Genomic DNA, 26053 nt, shown 5'->3' on the forward strand with positions numbered 1-26053 from the left:
GCAATTAAAAAGAAAAAAAATTAAGGAAATGCAGAAACTAATCCCCAAAGAAAGTAAAATAATTTGGACAACTTCAGATCAGAAACATATATAACCCGGGAGGAAGAAGGGAGAGGGGAGAAAAACTAAATCACTAAAAATATGCAAAGCACAAACATGCACCATAAACAGATGGACTTACGCAGCATCTTCTCGCTTAGGACATGAAGAATTTCCAGCACTAGCCAATGGATATCCAAGTGGAGATGCAGTAAATGCCACGATGGAGGAAACAGCTGTGATAAGACATTTTTTTTTAATTTCATATTTCCTAAGCGAAGCGTGGATCCTATACTAAGAACCACGAGGACAGGCAGACTCCTATGACCATGTGGAGTCCCACTGATGGCAAGTATCACATTAAATGATGTGCTCCAAAGCGAAAGAGAAAATATTCTTCCTCACACACTTAGTCTTCTGTTTACATGTTCACAAAATCTTTAATCTAACCCACAATCCAACTAATCAGAACATCTTAGTACAAGGTGAACAGGTGAAGCACCACCAAATCCCCATGTGCCCTTCTAGCATACACATTATTAGACAGCAGAAAACTGGTAAATGGACCATAATAAGGATCAACTTTTTCATTCAGAGGCAAGAGCGCTAACCATTTTAACCTCTGAGATCCCAGAGCTACTCAAAGTGCAATGACAGGCTTCAGAGGAGCCGCCATGTTAGGCTGTATCGGCAAAAAGAACAGGAGTACTTGTGGCACCTGAGAGACTAACAAATTTATTTGAGCATAAGCTTTCGTGGGCTACAGCCCACTTCATCAGACGTAGCCCACGAAAGCTTATGCTCAAATAAATTTGTTAGTCTCTAAGGTGCCACAAGTACTCCTGTTCTTTTTTCAAAGTGTAACGCATCCATCCTTAGAAACAGAGAACATCAGTTCATCAGTTCTTGACTCAAACGGAGTGAATGACAGGAATCTAAATGTCACTCTTTACCATTAGTACTATCCTTCACCGTAATGATTTGCATAGCGCTCTAATCATGGTATTCCTTTTAAACAAAATAAAAAATATTCCCTACCCCAAATGGAAAAATCTTACAACTGTATACTGCTCTAGTCTATTAAATGTCTAGAAAGAGAAATAGAGTTATTGCAGTTTTCTCCTGCACAAAGATGCTCTTTTCCTGTTTTAGACAAGTTTCAGAATTTGTCTTTATAAAAGTGCGTCTTCTAGTTGGGAACTCCAGAGTTCTCATTGTCATCATGGAGAAACACAATGAATTTTTGAAAAAACAAACAACAGCACCACAACAAGCCGATTGCTCAAGCCTATTTATTCACCTCTAAATGTAATTCCATTTTATCTCCATAATGCCAATAAGGATTCTAAAAGGGAAATATTGTACAAAGAAAATGCAAGGTCTAATACACCCAATGTCAAAAAATAACTAATGTGTTTGAGCCATATGGGATGACACTTAACTAATAAGTGCATGAGATGCATTCCCATTTTTTAAATAAAACTAATTTTTATTCATCATAATTTGAATGAGTCAAATCTGGACTGTTGTATGATGTATTGAAAAGATAAGCCAAACCTTTGCCTGATGTTGAATGGTAAATGCTCCCAGGATACTACTTGGAAGTTCATACAGATGTCCAATATGTAAGGTCAAGGCATGAAGCTCCTCAACGAGCACAGAAGGGAGCTGGACTTCCAGTTCTTCATATGGATGAAGTAGCCCGTCATCCTCTGTTTTGTGTGATTCCAGGTATCTGAATGAACAGCACATCAATATATAATTAAAAGGTGCATAACAGATGGTTATTCAAAACTAAATACACACAATAAGTTAACTAGATATTGAAATTGCATATGTAATCTCACCTGAAGATGAATACCTTCACATAATGCAGAAATATAATACACTCATGTCTGATGTTGCCTGCTTCAGAGTGTAGGTTTGCAGCCTGACCTGAAAACAGAAAATTAACAAGTTAGAGGCATAAAGATTTCTTTTGAAATAAATGATTTATAACACTAATGATACTGTAGTGATCAAAAATATTTCACAATAAGTTCCAAGAGCAATTCTGTTTAAACAATATCATTCAACTGTAAATAAAATGTTATATTACTATTTTTCTCTGCTAAGTATCCTCCACGCAAACTATCACAAAACACGGTCCAGATAAAGGTAAAAGAAAGAGAAAATGCTATACATAGTTCAGTATAGTGGGAAACATTCACATTATCTTCACTTGTTTTCCCTGACACAGTAGAAAAACAGAAAAGCACAACTTTAGAATCTGTGACGATGTAAGCAAGCATTGTTATGGATTAGTTTTAGTTTTAATAAGGAGGGATGGAAGAATGGAAAAACACCATCATCAGACAAATTCCTAGGTACACTATGTGGACACTGAAGCCCAAAAGCATTTTTAAAAGCTACATTTCAGCTGCATAGGACAGGGAGGGAGGATAAGGTTTTGGCGGCACAGCAGAGACCACATTTACAAGAACTTCACATGATACTAGTAAAATATTTCTGAGAAATTTACACTAACATATACAAAAATTTGGAAGATCTGGGAGCTAATATACAGCAGGTTATTAAAATGTCCAGACTGATACATAAAAAAAGAGATGTACTAGCTGGTCCAATAACAGAGAAGAAACAGATAATTTCATCATTAAAATCAGGGAAGAGTCCTAGATCTGATGGAGACACCTCTGAATTCTATAACATGTTTAAAACACAGATAACGCCCTTGTTACTAAGTGCACTTCTGTATTCTGAACTGATTCACCAAATCAAGCTGGCTTTATAGCTGGAAGAAGTCCCTGAAATAATACAAAAAATGGTTACCTACCTTTCGTAACTGTTATTCTTCGAGATGTGTTACTCATGTCCATTCCATTTCAGGTGTGTGCATCCCCACATGCACAGTTGTTGGAGGTTTTTGTCTTAGCGGCATTCATAGGGTCGGCTGTGGTGCCCCCTTTGAGCGCCGCGCTCGTGTGTCGGTTTATTAGGTGCCACCGACCCTACACCCTCTCAGTTCCTTCTTGCCGGCAGTTCTGACAGAGAGGTAGAAGGGTAGGTAATGGAATGGACATGAGCAACACATCACGAAGAACAACAATTATGAAAGGTAGGTAACCATTTTTTCTTCAAGTGCTTGCTCATGCTGATTCCATTAGGTGACTCACACGCTGTGTCTGTGAAGATGAGTTTGGAGTTCACAGTCTGGCGACTTATAGTACTGAAGTACCCTACTGAAGCCAGTGTAATCCTTGGCCTGCTGGGTAAGCGCGTAGTGGGACGTGAATGTATGGACGGATGACCAAGCGGCCGCCCTGCAGATGTCCTTGATAGGAACTTGGGACAGAAAGGCTGCGGAAGACGCCTGGTCAAGTGGGCAGTTACATTCACCGGGGGTTGCGCAATAAGGGTCGCCTGCTCACAGCAGAAGTGAATGCAGGTGGTGATCCAAGATGAAATTCTTTGTGCAGACACTGGGCAACCTTTCATCCTGCCGGCTACCGTGATGAACAATTGTGTCGACTTGCAGAATGGCTTGGTCCTTTCAATGTAGAAGGCTAACACCCTCCTGACATCTAGGGAATACAGCCTATGCACCTCCTCCAATTTATGTGGCTCTGGAAAAAAGACAGGTAAGAAAATGTCCTGGCTCATATGAATCTGGGAGACCATCTTGGGCATGAAAGTTGGATGTGGTCTCAGCTGGACCTTGGTTCCGAGATGAGTGCCCTAATCTCTGAGATCGGGTAGGCAGATGTTACTGCAACCAGGAATGCAACCTTTCAGGACAGGAGAAGAAGAGAGCAGGAAGCCAAAGGGAGGGGATCCCGTGTGCCGTGACAGCACCGGATTCAGGTACCACAAAGGAACATGTGGGTAGAGGCGCTCAAGGCCCTTGAGGAATCTGGCAGTCATGTCCTGGGCAAAAGCCAACCTACCGGCAAGTGGCAGATGGAAGACCAAGATAGCTGCCAAGTGAACCTTGATAGAGGAAAGGGACAGGCCTTGGAGTTTGAGATGCAGAATTAACTGCATCAAGGCTCGTGCAGGCCAAATACCTTTATCCGAGGTCCAGCAGGCGAACCGCTTCCATTTGGCCAGGTAGATTGCTCTGGTGGAGAGTTGTCTATTGCCTAACAGGTCCTGTTGGACATCGGCCAAGCATTGCTGCTCCTGCTCATTTAACCATGCAGCAGCCTACCTGTTAGGTGCAGCACCTGCAGGTTCATATGCAGAAAACTACCGTGGTTTTGGGATAGCAGGTCAGGCTGGAGCAGTAGCTGGAACCGAGTGGCCACTGAGAGGTCCAGCAACGTGCTGAACCACTGCTGGCGCAGCCAAGTCAGCGCTATGAGGATCACCCTCGACCTGGCCTGCTTGATTTTCACAAGGACCCTGGAGAGTAATGGCACTGGAAGGAAGGCATACATCAGAGCCCCCAACCATGGGAACAAAAAGTGTCTGACGTCTAACTACTATAAACATTTACAAGGTCCTAAGGGTCAAAGTTGGAACAGATGAAGCCGCTAGCCCTTGCTATGTAAGGAAAGGCACTTCGATTGACCACCACAGGCAATAAGAAAGAACTGAGAGAATGCAGGGCTGGTGGTGCCTGATATACAGACACATGAGTGCGGCATTAAAGGGGTTGGCCAGCCAGCCCTATGGATACCGCTAAGGCAAAAACCTCTGACAACCATGCACGTGAGAGCATGCGCAACTAGAATGTAATTGACACAAGCAAGCACAAAGCAGCAAGCAAGAAGAAGAAGAAGAAAACTTTTACATGTGGTACAGCACTCCAGAAGCACTAAAGAGGTCTGCATTCTAACTATGAACTGTCGCAGTAGAATGAATATTTCTTTTTAGAATGTTAGAGAAATATGTTTTGAGGGACACTTGCAGAAGTAGATCAAAACAATCTATAAAAATCCTGTGACATGCAGCTGGGGGAAAATACTGAACCAATACCATTACACAGAATAAGAGAGGATGTCCCTTACACCCTTCTTACGTGATTTAATTATCAAAGCACTAGCACAAATTTCAGGGACGCAATGTTCAAGGAATAAGTGAATAGATAGAACAGGAAACAAAAAGTTTCATTATATGCTGACAACCTTATGCTTTTTACGCAAGTTATAAATAAAAATTGGCTAGTATAAAAGAAATAATTGAAGCTTTGGGTCAGGAATTGGGGTACAGACTAAACTACTCTAAAGCCTAGTCTACACAAGAAAATGAAGTTGGCTTAAATACACCACTCAAGAGTGTGAAAAATCCACATCTTTCAGCAGCATGGTTAAACCAACCCCATCACCAGCGTAGACAGCACTAGGTCGATGGAGGAACTCTTCCATTGACCTAGCTACTGCCCCTTGGGGAGAGGGATTAATTAGGCCAGCAGAACAACCCCTCCCATTGGTGTAGGTAGCATCCACACTGAAACACTACAGAAGCACAGATGCAGTATTTCAAGTGTAGACAAGTCCTTAATACTATGTCTTGCATCCAAAAGATTCTTAAAAGATGACAAATGCTCAACAAAAGTAGTGGATAATAAAATTAGATATTTGGACATTAGAATCAGACCTAAATGGGGAAGTTGTTTAAATTAAATACTGAGCCCCAGTAATGAAAATTATTTGCAATAATTGAGGCAGGAGGAGATTACTACTTATTGATATTGTCAAAAAAGGGATAAAAACAAGTAAAAATATTAGTTTACTTTAGATAGGAAAACAATACAACAGAAATACTGAAGTAATCAAGATGCTTTGATATGAACACAATAATCTTTTACTTACAGGAACAATAAATAGTCAAGAAGAGAATACACATAGGACAATAACTGAACTACATTCCCCATTCCACCTCTAACTTTCCATATTTCCTAGCTTCCCCTTCATCCCCCAAAAAGTCAGCTTCCCCATAAAGGTTTTAAAAATTAATATGAATGATTAAATATACATATATCATGTTACAGTTGTATTTGTATAATTTGAAAGAAGGGGAAAGGGGAATGATAGAAACAGGTAAAATTAATAAGAAACATGCTGTTAAATATTGTTAATTTTGTTTGACACTGTAACTGAAGTATGTGATGGGGTGTACCTGGCCTATGCAGCCCCCTATGGGACTCCCAAAAGTCCTACTACACCCCTCCCCACAAAGCAGCAAAATGACAAGAAAGGAGCAGTAAAAGTGAGTTCTCTAGGCATGCCTAAAGAGACCTCACAGAAGCATGCAATCGAAGCCCAGCAGGCTCATATAGAAGGAGCTGCAGGGTTTCAGCAGGTCAGTTCCTCGCTGGGACCAGAGGGGTGAGGAAAGGAGTGCCCTTCTGGCCAAAGGGGTATGAGGGATAGCTAGAGTTTAGTTCTGGCTGTGCTTCCTTAAGCTAGGTTTGCGGGGAGGGAGAGAGAGAAAGGGAGAGAGAGAGAGAGAGCGCGCGCGCGAGCGGGGATCCAAGAACATTAACCCTGCTATAAGAGTGAAACTAAAAGGGGCCAGGTAGGAAGAGGCCCAGAGATGAAACACCAATGAACTGAAAATCAAGCAGGGTGCAGCTGCTGTTTATAATGTCCGTGCATTGGAATCCAGAGTAGTGGGCAGGCCTGGATTCCCCCACCAGCCGTAGTGGCATAAACCCCAAGAAGGGGACAGGAGTTATTTGAGAGCCCAAACAAGACTGAATTAAATGGGCCCAGAGCACAGGCTGAAGACACTAGTGAGGATAAAACAGGACTGTTCATTTATTGGGCTCTACTATCCTAGAAGAGTATCAGAGGGGTAGCCATGTTAGTCTGGATCTGTAAAAGCAGCAAAGAATCCTGTGGCACCTTATAGACTAACAGACATTTTGGAGCATGAGCTTTCGTGGGTGAATACCCACTTCCTCAGATGCATGTAGTGGAAATTTCCAGGGGAAGGTATATATATGCTAGCAAGCAAGCTAGAGATAATGAGGTCAGTTCAATCAGGGAGGATGAGGCCCTGTTCTAGCAGTTGAGGTGTGAAAACCAAGAGAGGAGAAACTGGTTCTGTAGTTGGCAAGCCATTCACAGTCTTTGTTCAATCCTGAGCTGATGGTGTCAAATTTGCAGATGAACTGAAGCTCAGCAGTTTCTCTTTGAAGTCTGGTCCTGAAGTTTTTTTGCTGCAGGATGGCCACCTTAAGGTCTGCTATAGCGTGGCCAGGGAGGTTGAAGTGCTCTCCTACAGGTTTTTGTATATTGCCATTCCTAATGTCTGATTTGTGTCCATTTATCCTTTTCCGTAGAGACTGTCCACTTTGGCCGATGTACATAGCAGAGGGGCATTGCTGGCATATGATGGCGTATATTACATTGGTGGATGTGCAGGTGAATGAACCAGTGATGGTGTGGCTGATCTGGTTAGGTCCTGTGATGGTGTCGCTGGTGTAGATATGTGGGCAGAGTTGACATCGAGATTTGTTGCATGGATTGGTTCCTGAGCTAGAGTTATTATGGTGCGGTGTGCAGTTACTGGTGAGAATATGTTTCAGGTTGGCAGGTTGTCTGTGGGCAAGGACTGGCCTGCCACCCAAGGCCTGTGAAAGTGTGGGATCATTGTCCAGGATGGGTTGTAGATCCTTGATGATGCGTTAGAGAGGTTTTAGTTGGGGGCTGTATGTGATGGCCAGTGGAGTCCTGTTGGTTTCTTTCTTGGGTTTGTCTTGCAGTAGGAGGCTTCTGGGTACACGTCTGGCTCTGTTGATCTGTTTCCTTATTTCCTCGTGCGGATATTGTAGTTTTGAGAATGCTTGGTGGAGATTTTGTAGGTGTTGGTCTCTGTCTGAGGGGTTAGAGCAGATGTGGTTGTACCTCAGTTCTTGACTGTAGACAATGGATCGTGTGATGTGTCCGGGATGGAAGCTGGAAGCATGAAGGTAGGCATAGCGGTCGGTAAGTTTTCGATATAGGGTGGTGTTAATGTGACCATCACTTATTTGCACCGTGGTGTCAAGAAAGTGGACCTCCCATGTAGATTGGTCCAAGCTGAGGTTGATGGTGGGGTGGAAGCTGTTGAAATCGTGGTGGAATTTTTCCAGAATCTCCTTCCCATGGGTCCAGATGATGAAGATGTCATCAATGTAGCGTAGGTAGAGAAGGGGCGTGAGTGGACGAGAGCTGAGGAAGCGTTGTTCCAGGTCGGCCATAAAGATATTGGCATATTGTGGGGCCATGCGGGTGCCCATAGCAGTGCCACTGATCTGGAGATATATATTGTCATCAAATTTGAAATAGTTGTGTGTAAGTATAAAGGCACAGAGCTCAGCAGCCAGTTGTGCTGTGGCATCGTCAGGGATAGTGTTCCTGACAGCTTGTATTCCATCTGTGTGTGGGATGTTTATGTAGAGAGCCTCTACATCCATGGTGGCTACAATGGTGTTTTCTGGGAGGTGACCAATGCATTGTAGTTTCCTCAGGAAATCAGTGGTGTCACGGAGATAGCTGGGAGTGCTGGTGGCATAGGGTCTGAGAAGAGAGTCCATATATCCAGACAGTCCTTCAGTGAGAGTGCCAATGCCCGAGATGATGGGGTGTCCAGGATTTCCGGGTTTGTGGATCTTGGGTAGTAGATAGAATAACCCTGGTCGGGGCTCTAGAGGTATGTTGATTTCTTCTGGTGTTAGTGTAGGGAGTGTCCTGAGTAGATGCTGTAGTTTCTTAGTGTATTCCTCAGTGGGATCTGAGGGAAGTGGCCTGTAGAATTTGGTATTGGAGAGTTGTCTGGCGGCCCCTTTTGGTAGTCAGACCTGTTCATGATGACAACGGCACCTCCTTTATCAGCCTCTTTTATGATAATGTCAGGGTGGTTTCTGAGGCTGTGGATGGCATTGCGTTCTGTACGACTTAGGTTGTGAGGCACGCGATGTTGTTGTTCCACGATTTCTGCCTGTGCACGCCGGCGGAAGCATTCAATGTATAGATCCAGACTGTCATTTCGACCCTCAGGAGGAGTCCATGTGGAGTTCTTCCTCTTGTGCTGTTGGTGGGAGGGCACCTGTGTATCAGTGCACTGTTCAGTGTTGTCCTGGAAGTATTCTTTGAGTCGGAGACAGCAAACGTAGGCTTCCAGATCGCCACAGAACTGTATCATATTGGTGGGGGTGGCAGGGCAGAAAGAGAGTCCCTGAGATAGGACAGACTTTTCTTCTGGGCTGTGTGTAGTTGGATAGATTGACGATATTGCTGGGTGGGTTAGGGGTACCATGGTTGTGGCCCCATGTGGCAGGTAGGAGTTTAGACATTTTACAGTCCTTTTTCCTTTGTAGAGAGGTGAAGTGAGTAATGTAGATCTTCTGTCTTATTCTAGTGAAGTCCGTTTGTATAGAAGTTTGGTTATTAATGAGAGTCTCCAGGTTGGAGAGCTCTTTTTTGATGTTTTCCTGTTTGCTGTATAGGATGCTGATCAGGTGGTTCCTCAGTTTTTTTGATAGAGTATGGCATAATCTCTCATTGTGGTCTGTGTAGTATGTAGATAGCAGTGTCTCCAGTTTCCATCCCGGACACATCACACGATCCATTGTCTACAGCCAAGCACTGAGGTACAACCACATCTGCTCTAACCCCTCAGACAGAGACCAACACCTACAAAATCTCCACCAAGCATTCTCAAAACTACAATATCCGCACGAGGAAATAAGGAAACAGATCAACAGAGCCAGACGTGTACCCAGAAGCCTCCTACTGCAAGACAAACCCAAGAAAGAAACCAACAGGACTCCACTGGCCATCACATACAGCCCCCAACTAAAACCTCTCTAACGCATCATCAAGGATCTACAACCCATCCTGGACAATGATCCCACACTTTCACAGGCCTTGGGTGGCAGGCCAGTCCTTGCCCACAGACAACCTGCCAACCTGAAACATATTCTCACCAGTAACTGCACACCGCACCATAATAACTCTAGCTCAGGAACCAATCCATGCAACAAATCTCGATGCCAACTCTGCCCACATATCTACACCAGTGACACCATCACAGGACCTAACCAGATCAGCCACACCATCACTGGTTCATTCACCTGCACATCCACCAATGTAATATACGCCATCATATGCCAGCAATGCCCCTCTGCTATGTACATCGGCCAAACTGGACAGTCTTATGGAAAAGGATAAATGGACACAAATCAGACATTAGGAATGGCAATATACAAAAACCTGTAGGAGAGCACTTCAACCTCCCTGGCCACGCTATAGCAGACCTTAAGGTGGCCATCCTGCAGCAAAAAAACTTCAGGACCAGACTTCAAAGAGAAACTGCTGAGCTTCAGTTCATCTGCAAATTTGACACCATCAGCTCAGGATTGAACAAAGACTGTGAATGGCTTGCCAACTACAGAACCAGTTTCTCCTCTCTTGGTTTTCACATCTCAACTGCTAGAACAGGGCCTCATCCTCCCTGATTGAACTGACCTCGTTATCTCTAGCTTGCTTGCTAGCATATATATACCTGCCCCTGGAAATTTCCACTACATGCATCTGAGGAAGTGGGTATTCACCCACGAAAGCTCATGCTCCAAAATGTCTGTTAGTCTATAAGGTGCCACAGGATTCTTTGCTGCTTATCCTAGAAGAGGCTCATTTGGATGTTGTGACTTGGCTGGAGGGCCAAGCCACCGAAGATCCACCAGTGTTGACCAGCAGCCTGGAGGGAGAGCAGGGTGCGAGAAACACTGCAGTACCAAACCCATCTGCTAGGAGGCACTTAAGAGGTGAGTAGTCCCATTACAAAATGTTTTACTGTAAGTGATTTGAAATATCAAAAACGCAAAAACGTAAAAGGAAAAAAGGAAGGAGAAACAGAGCTCAGGAACAGGTTTGCAGAGTTGGAAAATGAAGAAGGGGCACAGCAGGTGTTTGCTGAAGGTGAGAGGGCAAGGAAGAAGAGAAGAGCAGCTAGTCCTGTAGGAAGAGGCGAAGAGTCAATGGAGACAACACCAAATATGAGCCCCAGGAGGATACAGGATGGGTTGCGGAGGATTGCAAGGGACAATAGAAATCGAGAGGACTTGCAGCCAGAGGGAACAGGGAACAGACCAGAGAATCGCACTGGCACCAGGAAAAGGCAGGTCTACATGATTGAGGACTCCTTACTGAGAAGGATAGACACACCTGTAAGTAGAGCTGATCCAGAGAACAGAAGGGTGTGCTGTCTGTCGGGTGCTAAAATACGGGATGTGGACCTGAGGCTGAAAAGGGTCCTAAGGGGAGCAGGAAAGAATCCGTTGATTGTCCTTCATGTGGGAACGAATGATACGGCTAGATTCTCGCTGGAACATATCAAGGGAGACTATGCCAGACTAGGAAAGACGCTTAAGGAAATCGAGGCTCAGGTGATCTTCAGTGGGATTCTGCCTGTTCCTAGAGAAGGGCAACAAAGGTGTGACAAGATTATGGCGATTAACAGATGGCTCAGACAGTGGTGCTATAAGGAGGGCTTTGGGATGTATGGCCACTGGGAGACATTCATGGACAGTGGACTGTTCTCTCGGGATGGACTTCACCTGATTAGGGAGAGAAATAGACTTCTAGGATGGAGGCTGGCACAACTGATTAAGAGAGCTTTAAACTAGGAATTTGGGGGAGAGAGTTGGGAGATATCCAGGTAATCTCCATGCCGGAATTCAACATTGAGAAGGAAGAAAAAGTAAGAAAGGATACAGCCGTGGGTAGGAGAATGGACATAAGGAGGAAGGGTAGTGTAGATATCAGTCTAATAGGTGATACTGGTGGTAGAATATCTGTGCCTAATCAGGTAAAGAATGCGAGTGAAGCCAAACAGCAAAAATTAAGATGTTTGTACACTAATGAGAGAAGCCTAGGTAACAAAATGGAGGAACTAGAGCTACTGGTGCAGGAAGTGAAACTGGGTATTATAGAGATAACAGAAACATGGTGGAATAGTAGTCATGACTGGAGTACAGGTATTAAAGGGTATGTGGTGTTTAGCAAAGACAGAAACAAAGGCAAAGGTGATGGAGCAGCATTGTATATCAATGATAATGTAAACTGTAAAGAAATAAGAAGTGATGGAATGGATAAGACAGAGTCTGTCTGGGCAAAAATCACACTGGGAAAGAAAGTACTAGAGCCTCCCCTGAGATAGTGCTTCGGGTGTGCTACAGACTGCCGGGATCTGATTTGGCTATGGATAGAGACCTCTATAAATGTTTTTAATGAAGTAAACACAAATGGGAATTGTGTGATCATGGGAGACTAACTTCCCAGATATAGACTGGAGGACAAATGCTAGTAATAATAATAGGGCTCAGATTTTTCTGGATGCGATAGCTGATGGGTTCCTTCACCAAATAATTGAAGAACCAACATGAGGGGATGCCATTTTAGATTTGGTTTTAGTGAGTAGTGAGGACCTCATAGAAGAAAAGGTTGTAGGAGACAACCTTGGTTTGAGTGATCATGAGCTAATTCTGTTCAAAGTAGATGGAAGGATAAACAGAAATAGATCTGAGACTAGAGTTTTTTTTTATTTCAAAAGGGCTAACTTCAAAGAATTAAGGAAATTAGTTAGGGAAGTGGACTGGACTGAAGAACTTGTGGATCTAAATGGCGGAGGAGGCCTGGAATTACTTCAAGTCAAAGTTGTAGAAACTATCAGAACCCTGCATCCCAAGACAGGGGAAAAAATTCATAGGAAGGAGTTGTAGACCAAGCCGGACAAGCAAGCATCTCAGAGAGGTGATTAGGAAAGAGCAGGAAGCCTATAAGGAGTGGAAGATGGGAGAGATTAGCAAGGAAAGCTACCTTATTGAGGTCAGAACATGTAGGGATAAAGTGAGAAAGGCCAAAAGCCATGTACAGTTGGACTTGCAAAGGGAATTAAAACCAACAGTAAAAGGTTCTATAGCCATATAAATAAGAAGAAAACAAAGAAAGAAGAAGTGGGACTGCTAAACACTAAGGATGGAATGGAGGTTAAGGATAATCTAGGCATGGCCCAATATCTAAACATATACTTTGCCTCAGTCTTTAATGAGGCTAATGAGGATCTTAGGGGTAATGGTAGGATGACAAATGGGAATGAGGATATGGAGGTAGATATTACCACATCTGAGGTAAAAGCCAAACTCGAACAGCTTAATGGGACGAAATTGGAGGGCCCAGATAATCTTCATCCAAGAATATCAATGGAACTGGCACATGAAATTGCAAGCCCATTAGCAAGAATTTTTAATGAATCAGTAAATGCAGGGGTTTTACCGTATGACTGGAGAATTGCTAACACAGTTCCTATTTTTAAGAAAGGGAAAAAAAGGTGATCCGAGTAACTATAGGCCTGTTAGTTTGACATCAGTAGTATGCAAGGTCTTGGAAAAAATTTTGAAGGAGAAAGCAGTCAAGGACATTGAGGTCAATGGTAATTGGGACAAAATACAACATGGTTTTACAAAAGATAGATCGTGCCACACCAACCTGATGTCCTTCGTTGAGAAGATAACAGATTTTTTAGAAAAGGAAACACAGTTGAGCTAATTTACCTCGATTTCAGTAAGGCATTTGATATGCTTCCACATGGGGAATTATTAGTTATATTGGAAAAGATGGGGATCAATATGAAAATTGAAAGGTGGATAAGGAACTGCTTAAAGGGGAGACTACAACGGGTCGTACTGAAAGGCGAACTGTCAGGTTGAAAGGAGGTTACTAGTGGAGTTCCTCAGGGATCAGTTTTGGGATCAATCTTTTTATTACTGACCTTGGCACAAAAATTGGGATTGTGCTAATAAAGTTTGCAGATGACACAAAGCTGGGAGGTATTGCTAACACAGAGAAGGACCGGGATATCATACAGGAAGATCTGGATGACCTTGTAAACTGGAGTAATAGTAATAGGATGAAATTTAATAGTGAAAAGTGCAAAGTCATGCATTTAGGGAATAACAACAAGAATTTTGGTTATAAATTGGGGACACACCAGTTGGAAGTAACAGAGGAGGAGAAGGACTTCGGAGTATTGATTGATCACAGGATGACTATGAGCTGCCAATATGATATGACCGTTAAAAAAGCTAATGTGGTTTTAGGATTCATCAGGCAAGGTATTTCAGTAGAAATAAGGAGGCGTTACTACCGTTAAACAATGCATTGGTGTGACCTCATCTGGAATACTGTGTGCAGTTCTGGTCTCCCATGTTTAAGAAGGATGAATTCAAACTGGAACAGGTACAGAGAAGGACTACTAGGATGATCCGAGGAATGGAAAACCTATCTTATGAAAGGAGACTGAAAGACCTTGGCTCGTTTAGCCTAACCAAAAGAAGGCTATGGGGAGATATGATTGCTGTTTATAAATACATCAGAGGGATAAATATCAGGGAGGGAAAGGAATTATTTAAGCTTAGTACCAATGTGGACACAAGAACAAATCGATATAAACTGGACACTAGGAAGTTTAGACTTGAAATTAGATAAAGGTTTCTAACTATTAGAGGAGTGAAGCTCTGGAACAGCCTTCTAAGGGGAATAGTGGGGGCAAAAGACATATCTGGCTTCAAGACTAAGCTTGATAAGTTTATGGAGGGGATGGTATGATGAGATAGCCTAAGTTTGGCAATTAATTGATCTTTGATTATTAGCAGGTAAATAGGCCCAATGGTCTGTGATGTGATGTTAGACAGGGTGGGATGTGAGTTACTACAGAGAATTCTTTCCTGGGTGCTGGCTAGTGAGTCTTGCCCACATGCTCAGGGTTTAGCTGATCGCCATATTTGGGGTTGGGAAGGAATTTTCCGCCAGGGCAGATTGGCAGAGGCCCTGGAGGTTTTTCGCCTTCCTCTGCAGCATGGGACAAGGGTCACTTGCTGGAGGATCCTCTGCACCTTGAGGTCTTTAAACCATGATTTGAGGACTTCAATAACTCAGAGATAGGTTAGGGGGTTGTTACAGGAGTGGGTGGGTGAGATTCTGTGGCCTGAAATGTGCAGGAGGTCAGACTAGATGACCATAATTGTCCCTTCTGACCTTCAGGCTATGAATCTTCACACACTCATCACACCTCAGAGATATCTGCAGCGAGTCTCCAAAGCCTACTGGGGCAAGAGGGAGAAATGACGGGCAATATGGGTTGGCCAAGTGTACATGTACAACCCATCCACAGGGCCCAAATCAAATTTGGGGGATGATGGAAGAAGCTGGTTTGGCCCATTCCTCCCTCAAATACTCTGTATTTAGTGGCTGTGGCCTAGTTGCATGTGCACTCTGGCCAAGTGGGGCAGAGGATTTAATCCCTCAGCTTTGCAATTATTTTCAGTAGAGCAAATTGTTTGCTTTTACTCAGACTTTGCTCCGTTTTCTAGCATTAGGTCTGGTAATAATATTTATGATACCTTTGAACAAAGGATACCCAAATGCTTTACGAACATTTGCATCGTGTCTCTCTCCTACAGACTGCATGTACCTCAGGGCCTGAACCATTTCTTCAGTCAACCTTAGCACTTCAACAGAACAGTCCTGCATGTATTTCTTACATGAATGAAACCATTATTATACCAAAGACTGTAAAAGAAGGAAGTGCATTAGCAGTTGCATGAAGTTAACGCTTTTCCAGAAGCAGGTAACATTACAGAAGTTACATATGACTCACTGGAAGAGGAAATAGCAGCAACAGTGCCACAGAATTTAGGCTACGTCTGTGCAGAAGTACATGGTGCCTCACCTAAAGAAGACATAGTATGGCTCCTATGTTTGATTTTTGGCAAACATTTCTTACTATTTTGTTAACTATTTTACTTTATTATATTTTGCTACCTTGATATCTGACAAAGTGAATAAGATAAAATAAAGAGTCTTAAATTTAAAAAATAAATTATTTTTTCTTGGTCCATAAACAACATATAGAAGATTAACTGGAATTTAAAATAAAATCCTTTCCAGGCTGAGACCTTAAAGGTAAAATCTCAGCCAAAACTACACTTTTATGAGAAATCAACTATCCCTTGAAACAAGATGTTTATAAAAGAAGCAAGACGACAAGCTCAGATCTACAACTATAATGGAACAGCTGACTGATTGGATCATCAATTAAATTAACACTCGTATGACAATCTCAAACAAAAAGCACAGATATTTATTTGTGCCTCTATAATAACTATTTCCAAGTAGCAACAGGATAGACAGCGTATTTCTGAGCAATTACTTCAGTTCTCAACTTGCTAAGTAATTTGGCCTTCAAACTCACAATAAGCCTAAGGCTTTAATAATCCTTCAGAAACGTACTTCTAATGCCTTAGTATTAATTCAAATTAACTGTTTTGTAGTTCTGCCATTTCATTGATTTTGTTGCAAGGACAAATGAAGTCCATAAATAATGTCTAAACTAAGCAAATATAACAACCTGTTTATATGTAAGCCAAGAGGATATGGAAAAATGCTATCTTAACTAAAATAATCATTGAGAGCTTGAATTAACTTTTTATTTTTAATTCAAAGAATTAACGGTTCACCAAGCCCTGCACTATGGGTGAAATCCTGGCCTTGTTGAAGTCAATGACAAATATCCCATGGCCTTGAAGGCGGTCAAGATTTCACCCAAGGCATTTCCTATATAATCAACATACAGTTAGGCTGGTACTGAAGTGAGTGTCAACACTTCTGCTAAGAACATCTTTCTTCCCACTTGCTTTAGCCTACCACAGCAATAATGTCAGAAACATGTACAGCCAGAAAATTAAGACATTGCAGGTTTATGCTAATACATATTATTAATGTTCGGGGCTTCTAGGTGCTACTACAATAAAATCAGGAATCAAGCCTTGTAGTGCTAGACTCTTTACACCCATATAATAAAAAGACTGTCTTCTACCCCAATATAAATGAAAATATGTCAAACTTACCAAAGTCTGATGAACTCATCTGTACTAGGTTTTCCAATTTGTGTATGTGTTGCCTAATTAAAAAGATACCACAAAACTAAGTATTATATAGTTAAAGGATATTTCCCAAACATTTATTTTATAGTGCTGTAAATTTCCAGAATGTTTTTCAAAACACAAAATAAGAAACAGACTCTTCCCAGAAAAGCTTACAAGAACATAAACCGGGCATCAGGTCACTCAGGAGAGGCTACGGAGACATCGAATACGAGGGATCGTCATAAGGAAAATGCAATGCTGTTCCAAGCATGGCAGGGAGGGCACCAAGAAAAAAGGCCAGGAGGAGACAAAATAATGGCTAAAGCAAGAAGTATGTCGGGCTGGAGCAGGCAGACATGAGAATAGAGATGTAGGAGGGGCAAGACTAGGCAGGATTCTGAAGGTGAAGAATTTGATGTGGAATAAGACAGAATCTACTGAAGGGATTTTGGGGGAGGATACATGAATGGAGTGGCGAAGACGACTTTAGCAGCATTTATAACAAAGTGGAGAAGTCAGAGAAGAGAAAGCCAAAAAAAAGGATCAGACAAGAGATAAGCAAGGTAGCTTAAGTGATTTATTTAGATTCATAAAATGTACTAGTCAGTCTCTTAATTTGTGTCCAAAAGTAAACAACAAAAGTCAGCTCAACAGACTCTCCTCATATCATCTACCCCCAAACACTCCTCAACACCCCCATCTTGCCCCAATATAAATTTGGGAGAACAGACAAGTCATGCAGCCTACACTTTAAGGCCACCAATTCCAAGTTCTGGCAAACAAGTGGGGCAGAAATGATTTATAGAATAGGAGACCCCCTCATGGAGATTGTCCAGCCAGCAGCCCACTCCTTAACTAAAGTAGAGTGATGACTATTATTAATCTAGGGTACTTTAAATAATAGTAACAGCCACAGTATTCGGTAAGGGGAGATTGTCTCTAAGGTAGGAAGAGCTCAATAATTCATGGTTTTTGTAGGTGAACACCAACAACTTCACTTAGAAATCTGTTTGACAGACACTGCAAATCACAGCACAGGTGCAATGTAACCCAGCAGGAAGTGCCAACTAATAATAATGCTGCTACATTCTGCACTAGGTGTAATTTTCAGACTGCTTTCAAGTGTAGCCCCCATGTAGAGTGTATGGCAGTAATTTGGACATGAGAAAGGCATATATGACCATGGTGAGGTCATGAAAGAAAAGGCTGCATCCTTTTTGTCAAGTGCAAATTTTAAAAACCCTAGGAAATGTCCAGCTGTCCTGCAAGGATCCAATAAGCCCCAGTTGGAAGCCTGTACAAGGAGAGTTGAGCATACTCTTACAACTGGGGACACCGAAATAGAATGGTTGGAACTTTTCTCCACATTGTACAAAAGCCACTTCAGTCATTTGGGTTGAGCTTCAGCCAGCTATATCTCATCCACACTACAAACTCTATTAGACACTGGATAAGTTATTTCAACCACATCCATTGCATGGGACAAGATGGAAGCACTGGGTGATTTCAACATAGAGGAGTACCAAAGTTGGAAGTTCGATAAGTGGAGAGAGCAGAAAGCAAAAGGATTCAAATATAAAGTAATAGTTTAAAAAAGAAAACATTAAATCAATATAGTGCAGAGGAGGAGTGAGCCCGGGGGGCAGAAGAGGAGGAGAGGAGTCAATTAGACTCAGGCTTTGTCTACACTAGAGGTTTTGATGGTAAAACTTGTGTGTGTGTGCGCGCGCGCGCACAGGGGACACCCTGAATGACATAAGTTTCACTGACAAAGGCATCAGTGTAGACAGAACTATATTGGTGGGAGATGTCCTGCCGACATACTCCCAAGAAGTGGTGGTAGCTGTTTTAATTATGCTGATGGGAGAGCTCTCTCGTTCCTCCATAAAGCGGCTACACAGGAGACCTTAAAGCAGTGCAGATGCAGTGGTACAGCTGCGCCGCTGTAAGGTCTGTAGTGTAGACATAGCCTCAGGTCACAAAAAAAGAAAGCAATGGAGTAGTGGTAAAGGAGAACAAATGGTATTGGCAGAGGGAAAGACTGCTGTTGGGGAAAATGTAAAGAGAGTGACAGAGATTCTAACTGGGAGTTGGTAGAGGCATCAAAAGAACAGAAATGAATAATAATTATATTGGCTTGATTAATATAGTATATTTCATCCAGAAAGACAAGTGCCTTACACTTCAGCTACAAAGTCCGTACAAGGCTCACTTCACCCACAACTGAAATAATCTTTGTTGTGGAATGTGGAATCACCTTACCACTAAACAAATCTTTAGGGCAGGATGGAATGAACACAGCCATATCCAACACTAAACGCAAGGGTAATGTATCTAGCAAAATGTAATTACCAAAACTGGATTTGGGCCAGGACACCAGTGTTTAATGTCCATATTCTTATAAAAGCACAAGACGAAGTTTCATGGCCACAAATATTCAGGAACTGTTTTATATCTCATTTGAAAGATACGTTCTTTTTTTTTTATGCACACAAAAAACATACAGAATACAATTTTAAGCAAATGTTATTAGTGAAAATAACTGGCTAAGCAGAGTTCACATATTAGAGCCCCATTCCCTACAAAACTGCTTCTGTAGATGAAGAGTTAGCTAAAGCTATGCTTATCTTGTGGGCTCAGATGCCACACAAACGACATTCTATGCTGAAGAAATGTTTCCCCATCAGAAGCAGCCTTAGAAGGCCACCTAGCCCTGCTGCTTTCCCCAGGGCGAACTCTGTGACTCCACTAGCCTGATTACTATATGACAATTGGATTCTAGAGAATGACACCCATGATGGCAATTAATGTGCTTAGTGCCTCCCTATCATCCTACATGATTATCTGAGTCTAGTGAGCATGTCTTTTGTGAGGGGGGTTAGGAAGATCAGTTACATGGATAGAAAACACTTCTGTGACCAAACAGGGTCAATTTTTACCACAGAATGAATCAGGTAGAATGCTGAAAAGAGATACACAGAGATTCAATTAACTAATCAAAGCCATTAACGAGATAGCCTGCCATCTTTTTTCCCTATGTGGGAAAAAAAAACTATAGTAAAGTCAAAGCTTATATCAAAGAAGCAGAGCCAATGTATTTTTTAAAAAATCATTCCCCCCCCCCCCATTTTTCAGGATCTGTGCCATTATGTTACAAAGACCAGAACCTATTAATGACATGTTCCACGACACACCCATGGTTATACCCTCAAGGTACAGTAGAATTCACTGTAATCAAGGGAGTGAGGGGATGTACGACAGATGTTTGAAGTATCATACAAAACAACCCAGTCCACCCTCTATGTGCTTTATATCCTGAGGATTAACAGTAGCAAAGAGGATTATCAATGATCTGTATGTTTGCACTGACCAGATTAAACATCTGCACTGAATAAATCAAACACAGAGTAGCTGTATCCAACGAGATTGCTGACACTATCCTAATCCAAACAAGCGAAGAAAATGCCACGTCCAACATTTACAGTTTTTGATTTATAGCATCCACGTTTACGTGCACATACAAAAAAGTTCATTTAGTCTATTTAATTAAAGCAAAACCTGATACAGTTTAGGGATGGACTCTGACACTAGACAAGTATTAGTGTACATTATGAATTAAGCAAAAATTGTTGTAACATCTCATGTGCCATGCTGCTTAGAAATTCAACATCTAGTCACATTACACTCCAATTCTAATCCATAGTTCGCTAGTGTATAGTTAATCAATTTTAGTTACTCTACCAGTAGGTCACCTGCCACTCACTGGATTGCACTGGTCATATAATATCGTGTTTACCACACTAAGATATTTTGTCTATGACTTTCATATGTAGAAACCCCCAAAGTTTATTAAGCAACACAGTATAATTAAATATTGGAAACGGGTCAATGAGGTAATAAGAATATCATACCTAAGTAAACCAAAGAGAAGTCTACAGGACTCAACTAACGCAATTTCAGTAACCCAATGAAAGCCAAATATTTCCACTGTATCTTCTTCATAGTCAGTTGGAGAAGGATCCAGTCTCAGCAAAAGCCTGAAAAAGAAAGCAAGCACCATTCACAGATTCTTCTATATTATAAAGGATACAGTACCTACAGATGACTTGTGTATCAGTGTTATTTTATCAATATATCTGTAGTGTACATGCTATAGACAGGAAGTTCCAACAGTGCTCTCCAAGGAAAGGCTATTAAACCTTTTATAAGGATACACTATCAAGTATATGAAATAGGGCTCCTAGCTCCAACAGCATAAAAGCATCTCTCTGTCATAAACTACAATAAATTTTAGACACAAAGAAAAACTAGCCCATCATTCTAAAACATCTTTCACCCTTACAGCAGAGCCTGCTTGAGGCACAATATACAGCTTGTTTTTAATACAATGAAGGAGACTGTTACATTACCTAAAGCGCTCCACTGCAATGTATGTCAGTTGCAATACTGATGCACCTGAATGGTCCAGCATGTCTAATAATTATCTCTAGAATGAACATTTATTCTTCTACGTGGACTTACTAGTATTTATAAGTAACCCTTTGGACATAGATACAGAACATAATCTTCAACAGCTGAAATAATCACATCCATATAGTTTGTGGTTTCATAACAAATTACTCTAACTCTAGACCAAGAAAATCATTTTATCTTAACATTCAAGTGCTCTACAGACTTCAGCCATCTATGGTTGATTCTGCCTCATTACTGCACGCAGTTTAAAGAAAAGCAAGAAACAGCATTTCTAGTTTAACTGTAAAGAAAACATAGTGACACTATGTTTGGCTACAGATTCAGTACTCAGAGTGAAAAACAGCACCTACTGAGTTACCAGTGCTAATTCCTGCAACACCTATATATTCCTAGGTAAGGACCAAAACACTATTTATTTATGAGATCACAGCCTAGGATAGTATGATCATTATTTTATTGCCATTGTGCCAAGCACCCCAGTTGTTCTAGGTACTGAATACCTCCACCGGTGTTCCTAAGAACTTACAGTCTAACTAGACAAGGCAGACAAAGGAATTATCATCCTCATTTTACAAATGGGGAATAGATGGGCAAATAAAGACGAAGTGATTTGCCCAAGGTCACACAAGAAGTCTGTGGCAGAGCTAGGAATTGAATATTTTAATCATAAACTCAAAAACTGAGTATTTTAATCATAAAACCACCCTTCTTCCCTGGTATGAGTGGCAAGCTTATCTGAGGGACGCAAATGGTTGAAGAAAACAAATTTAAAGACGCTGGCAGCTGCTGAAAGAAGCAACTGAAACATTCCAAAAGTATAACATATGTTTATATTCAATATAAACATACCTCTTAAGAGACCCACTTGCTAGATGAGACTCTACAGAAAAGTTTCTCCCTCCATCTCGATTGTCTAAAGCGCAGGAAAAACAAGGGGGTCTGGAGTTCTCCTTTTCCACTTCCATAGCCATCTCTAAGCTTTCAGTGAGGTATGGGGGTGTGAGGGAAATAGTGAAGTCATCATCCATTGTTTACACTTGTTCCTGAAAACATATTTTAAAAACCAAATAAAATTTAGTTTTCTGAAGATGGGTTTCCTGTAGCTACATTTTCCCTACTGAATGAAAAAATGTAATTGAGTTAAAGACTCCCCTGTTACCCATGACCTACAATAAAAGAGCATTGCAGCTCAAGTGCACGCTAAATAGCAATAAATCTGCAGACTGAATCACTGCTCTAATATTAATTATGCAACTATGTAACTCACATGTTGATAAAGTGAGTAAAATTACCATATGATTAATTCAGATTTAGCTAAGGCTGCAAGAAAGCTTGTATTTAAAATCTGTTTACCAAAAAGTCTGAAAGTGAAAAGGGAGAGAACAAAAGCAAGAAGACTAATGTTCACTAAACAAGGGCATATGTCTAAAAGAAAACTTTCTAACTGACTTAAAAAAACAACCAGAAAAGTAATGTTTTAAACAGTAACCTGAAAGTGCAGGTTATAGAGCTCTACCATAATTATATCTATTCTAAGTTCAATCATGGTTTCAGTTTGGTTGCTGACACTTCTTGTAATGTTTTTACGTGATCTAACTCACTCTGCAGTATTGTTTAGTCGCAAGTCAATATAATCAAGTATTCATTGCTTAAACATATCTTCAACCTTTTATGCCTGGCTTTGAACTTCCCCGTGAATTATTAAGCATATTCATTGTAATTCTGCAAATCACAGTGAACACAGAAGTACATCTTAACAGGCTGACTCAAATTAAAGGGATCACTTCATACACTCCTGAACTAACCCTGATTATAAATACAGTAGGACATGATCACAGAAGGAATCCCTTAAGGAGAAAAAGAGCAATGACTTCTGGACAGCACATTTTAATTTAACTCCAGAAATGGATTAGGGACAGATCTTCATAGTTACCATCCATATACAATTCTGTGCATTTCTCACCTGCAGTATTGCTGAACATTTGAATCAATGACTGATCTGAGTTTTTACTAACTTCCCTTGCAAGCTCTTAGTGAAGAAATACCTCCTTTAAAATGCAAAACTTCTATTTAGATTGTTACAGTAAGCATTTGAAAAAAAAAAATCAGATATCTAGTGCCAGAGATTCAAACAAGAGGACAATAAAAAAAGATGATTTTAGGGTCAATGTCTTAGGAAGGAAAGTAGCCCCAGCTGCCGAAAAACATGCGGCAGTTCCTGCCACCGAACACAGGGCCTCTATCCTTTGTATCAGAATCTAGCTGCTATGTATATGATAATTGGAAGTTTCTCCTCCCTATGCCTCTCCACAAAGAGAGAAGGAACCACTTTCTTCCTTCCAAACTGTTGGAAACCAGTTTCTCTTGCTTAACGTACCCTCCCTCTTAGGTACCCTCTGCCCCAACATTTTGGAGTCCTTCTCACATTCTGCTGCTTATTGGTTTTCCAGTCAAACGAAGTGACTGACATGATTATGATCCATTTTGGTGTTACTAAGAGGGTGCTGAATAGCCCCAGTGCAACAGACACAAGACTTTCATTACTACTTCCTAGGAATTTGTCTGACTGCAGAGGTAGGCAATACAATGTTGCATCAGGTCACATTTGAAAAGTTTTCCTCACGACCATATAAGCTTGTTAAGTTAGGCGCTCACACTTGCCAGAGAAAGCTTCCTAATCATTACTTCTGTGGGGCTTTCTCAAACCCTGATGGGGCATATAAACTAGGGCCACACAAAAACTTCACATAAAGCACATGCACTTGCAATAATACATGTCAAGCAAAGGATGCAGTCACTTGAAGCAACACACTGGGCAGAGGAAAGTGCACTACCGAAAATATATCCTAGGCACTGAGCAGAGGGGAGTGCACTGGGGATAACATATGCTGGGCACAGACAGCAGTCAGTGGAAGCCATTCACTGGGCAGCTGGGAGTGCACTGGGAATAACCCAGGCTGGGCACAAACGCAGTCAGTGTAGGCCATACAGTAAGCAGAGTCGAGGGTGCTGGGGACAACCTATGGTGCTGCAGTCAGTGTAGGCCCTGCAGCGGGCAGAAGGGAGGACGCCAGGGTTAACCCATGGTGCTGCAGTCACTGCAGGCCAGGTAGCGGGCAGAAGGGAGGGCGCTGGGGACAACCTATGTTGGTGCAGTCAGTGCAGGCCATACAGGGGGCAGGAGGGAGGGCGCCGGGAAAACCCATGGTGCTGCAGTCACTGCAGTTCATGCAGGGAGCAGAAGGGAGGGCGCCGGGGATAACCTATGGTGCTGCAGTCAGTGTAGGCCCTGCAAGGGGCAGGAGGGAGGGCGCCGGGGATAACCCATGGTGCTGCAGTCACTGCAAGTCATACCCCGAGGGCCCCACTAGGCACCTGGCGCGCAGGGAAGGGCCAATCGGGCACAGGGCGAGAGAAGGGGAGCGGCCGCGCGGGGAGAAGCACGCGCCGGGGACGGTCCGGGTGCACGCGCTGGGCGCTCGGAGCAGGGCACGCGCTACCTACTTGTCTCTGAATTTTTGCCTCTTCTCCTTCCGAACCCCGATACTTTTCCGTACGTCCCGCGCACAACTATCCAGCTACTGCGCGTGCTCGAGGGCAGGAGCTCCAGCCACGGTCGCAGGGACAGGGCCCCTGTGTGACTCCGCCCACTCTGTCTCCTGAGGCGCTCGCGCTCTCCCAACCTCGCTTCCGCCTGCGGCCCGCCAGACTGAAAGAGACAAACCCCTGGCAGGGGCCATCTGCAAATTACACCCCTGGGCCGCAGGCTGTGTGCCGCCTGCAGGGGGGAGCAGCCATGCGAACCACGCCCGCCCAACGCACGCTGCCCTCTCCCGGGCTTTGCACCACCACCACCCCCGTCACCCGTCTGGGCTCTGCCACGTCCAACGCCCTGCCCCCAGCCACCCCCACAGCATTGCTCCCTCAGGGTTCTGCACCATTCCCCCACAGCATTGCTCCCCCGCCCCAGCATTCCCTCTAGCACCCTACGGCTCTGCACATCCCCCCGGCCACCTCCAGCATTGCTTCCACCCCAGGACTCTGCACTATTGGTCCTAGCCATCCCACCCCAGGGCTCTGTGCCATTCGTGTACACACACACACTGCCCCAGTCACCCCCCACCCATCTGCCTAACAGTCAACATTCACACTTCCTCCCAGCCACCAAAACCTGTATTTCAGAATACCCTCTCCTAGCTATAGTTCACCTTTCCTGCATTCATTCATCCATCAGGCTGTGCTGCACACACACTCAGGTTCTTTATTCCATATCAGTCCCACCACACATTCTGGGCCAGGCCCTCATCATCAACCACTCCCAGCAGCCTCCCACTTTTCCTGACAGACAGACACCCACCCAACCATCTCCCCTATGCCCAGGGCTTACATTCAGCCGGAGCTGTATGAAGTGGAGCACCGGTAAATTTCCTGGAGATTTTATAGCATGTTGAGGCATGGGGGGCTCTGGGAAATACTCTATGAGAATTTAAGCCCTGCCCATTCCACACATGCATGGCAGCCTTCCTTGTCACCCTCCATGCCTATCTCCCTCTTCCAGTCGCCTTTCACAAGTTCTCTATCAGCCACACATGCATTCCCTGCCAGCTACCCATTTAAATCCCCACA

The 26053-nt window shown here is 42.8% G+C and overlaps 1 protein-coding gene across 2 annotated transcripts in view; it reads right to left on the minus strand.

Annotated features, from left to right (window-relative positions):
* The window catches only part of MMS22L (MMS22 like, DNA repair protein), a 159169-nt gene extending 133328 nt beyond the window's left edge, over window positions 1–25841 (minus strand). The window contains exons 1-8 of one of the 2 annotated variants that reach the window (XM_030555976.1): window positions 25815–25841; window positions 24932–25153; window positions 22277–22470; window positions 20866–20991; window positions 16937–16989; window positions 1887–1974; window positions 1597–1774; window positions 182–275 (exon numbers count right to left, since the gene is read on the minus strand). In XM_030555976.1, the coding sequence (XP_030411836.1) occupies window positions 182–275; window positions 1597–1774; window positions 1887–1974; window positions 16937–16989; window positions 20866–20991; window positions 22277–22455 (718 nt within the window). In that variant the 5' untranslated portion in view covers window positions 22456–22470; window positions 24932–25153; window positions 25815–25841. The remainder of the gene's footprint in view (window positions 1–181; window positions 276–1596; window positions 1775–1886; window positions 1975–16936; window positions 16990–20865; window positions 20992–22276; window positions 22471–24931; window positions 25154–25814) is intronic. The other variant, XM_030555977.1, reaches the window with a different exon arrangement.
* Between the last annotated feature and the right edge of the window lie 212 nt (window positions 25842–26053).

Source organism: Gopherus evgoodei, chromosome 3, assembly GCF_007399415.2.
Source record: "Gopherus evgoodei ecotype Sinaloan lineage chromosome 3, rGopEvg1_v1.p, whole genome shotgun sequence".
Lineage (NCBI taxonomy): Eukaryota > Metazoa > Chordata > Testudines > Testudinidae > Gopherus > Gopherus evgoodei.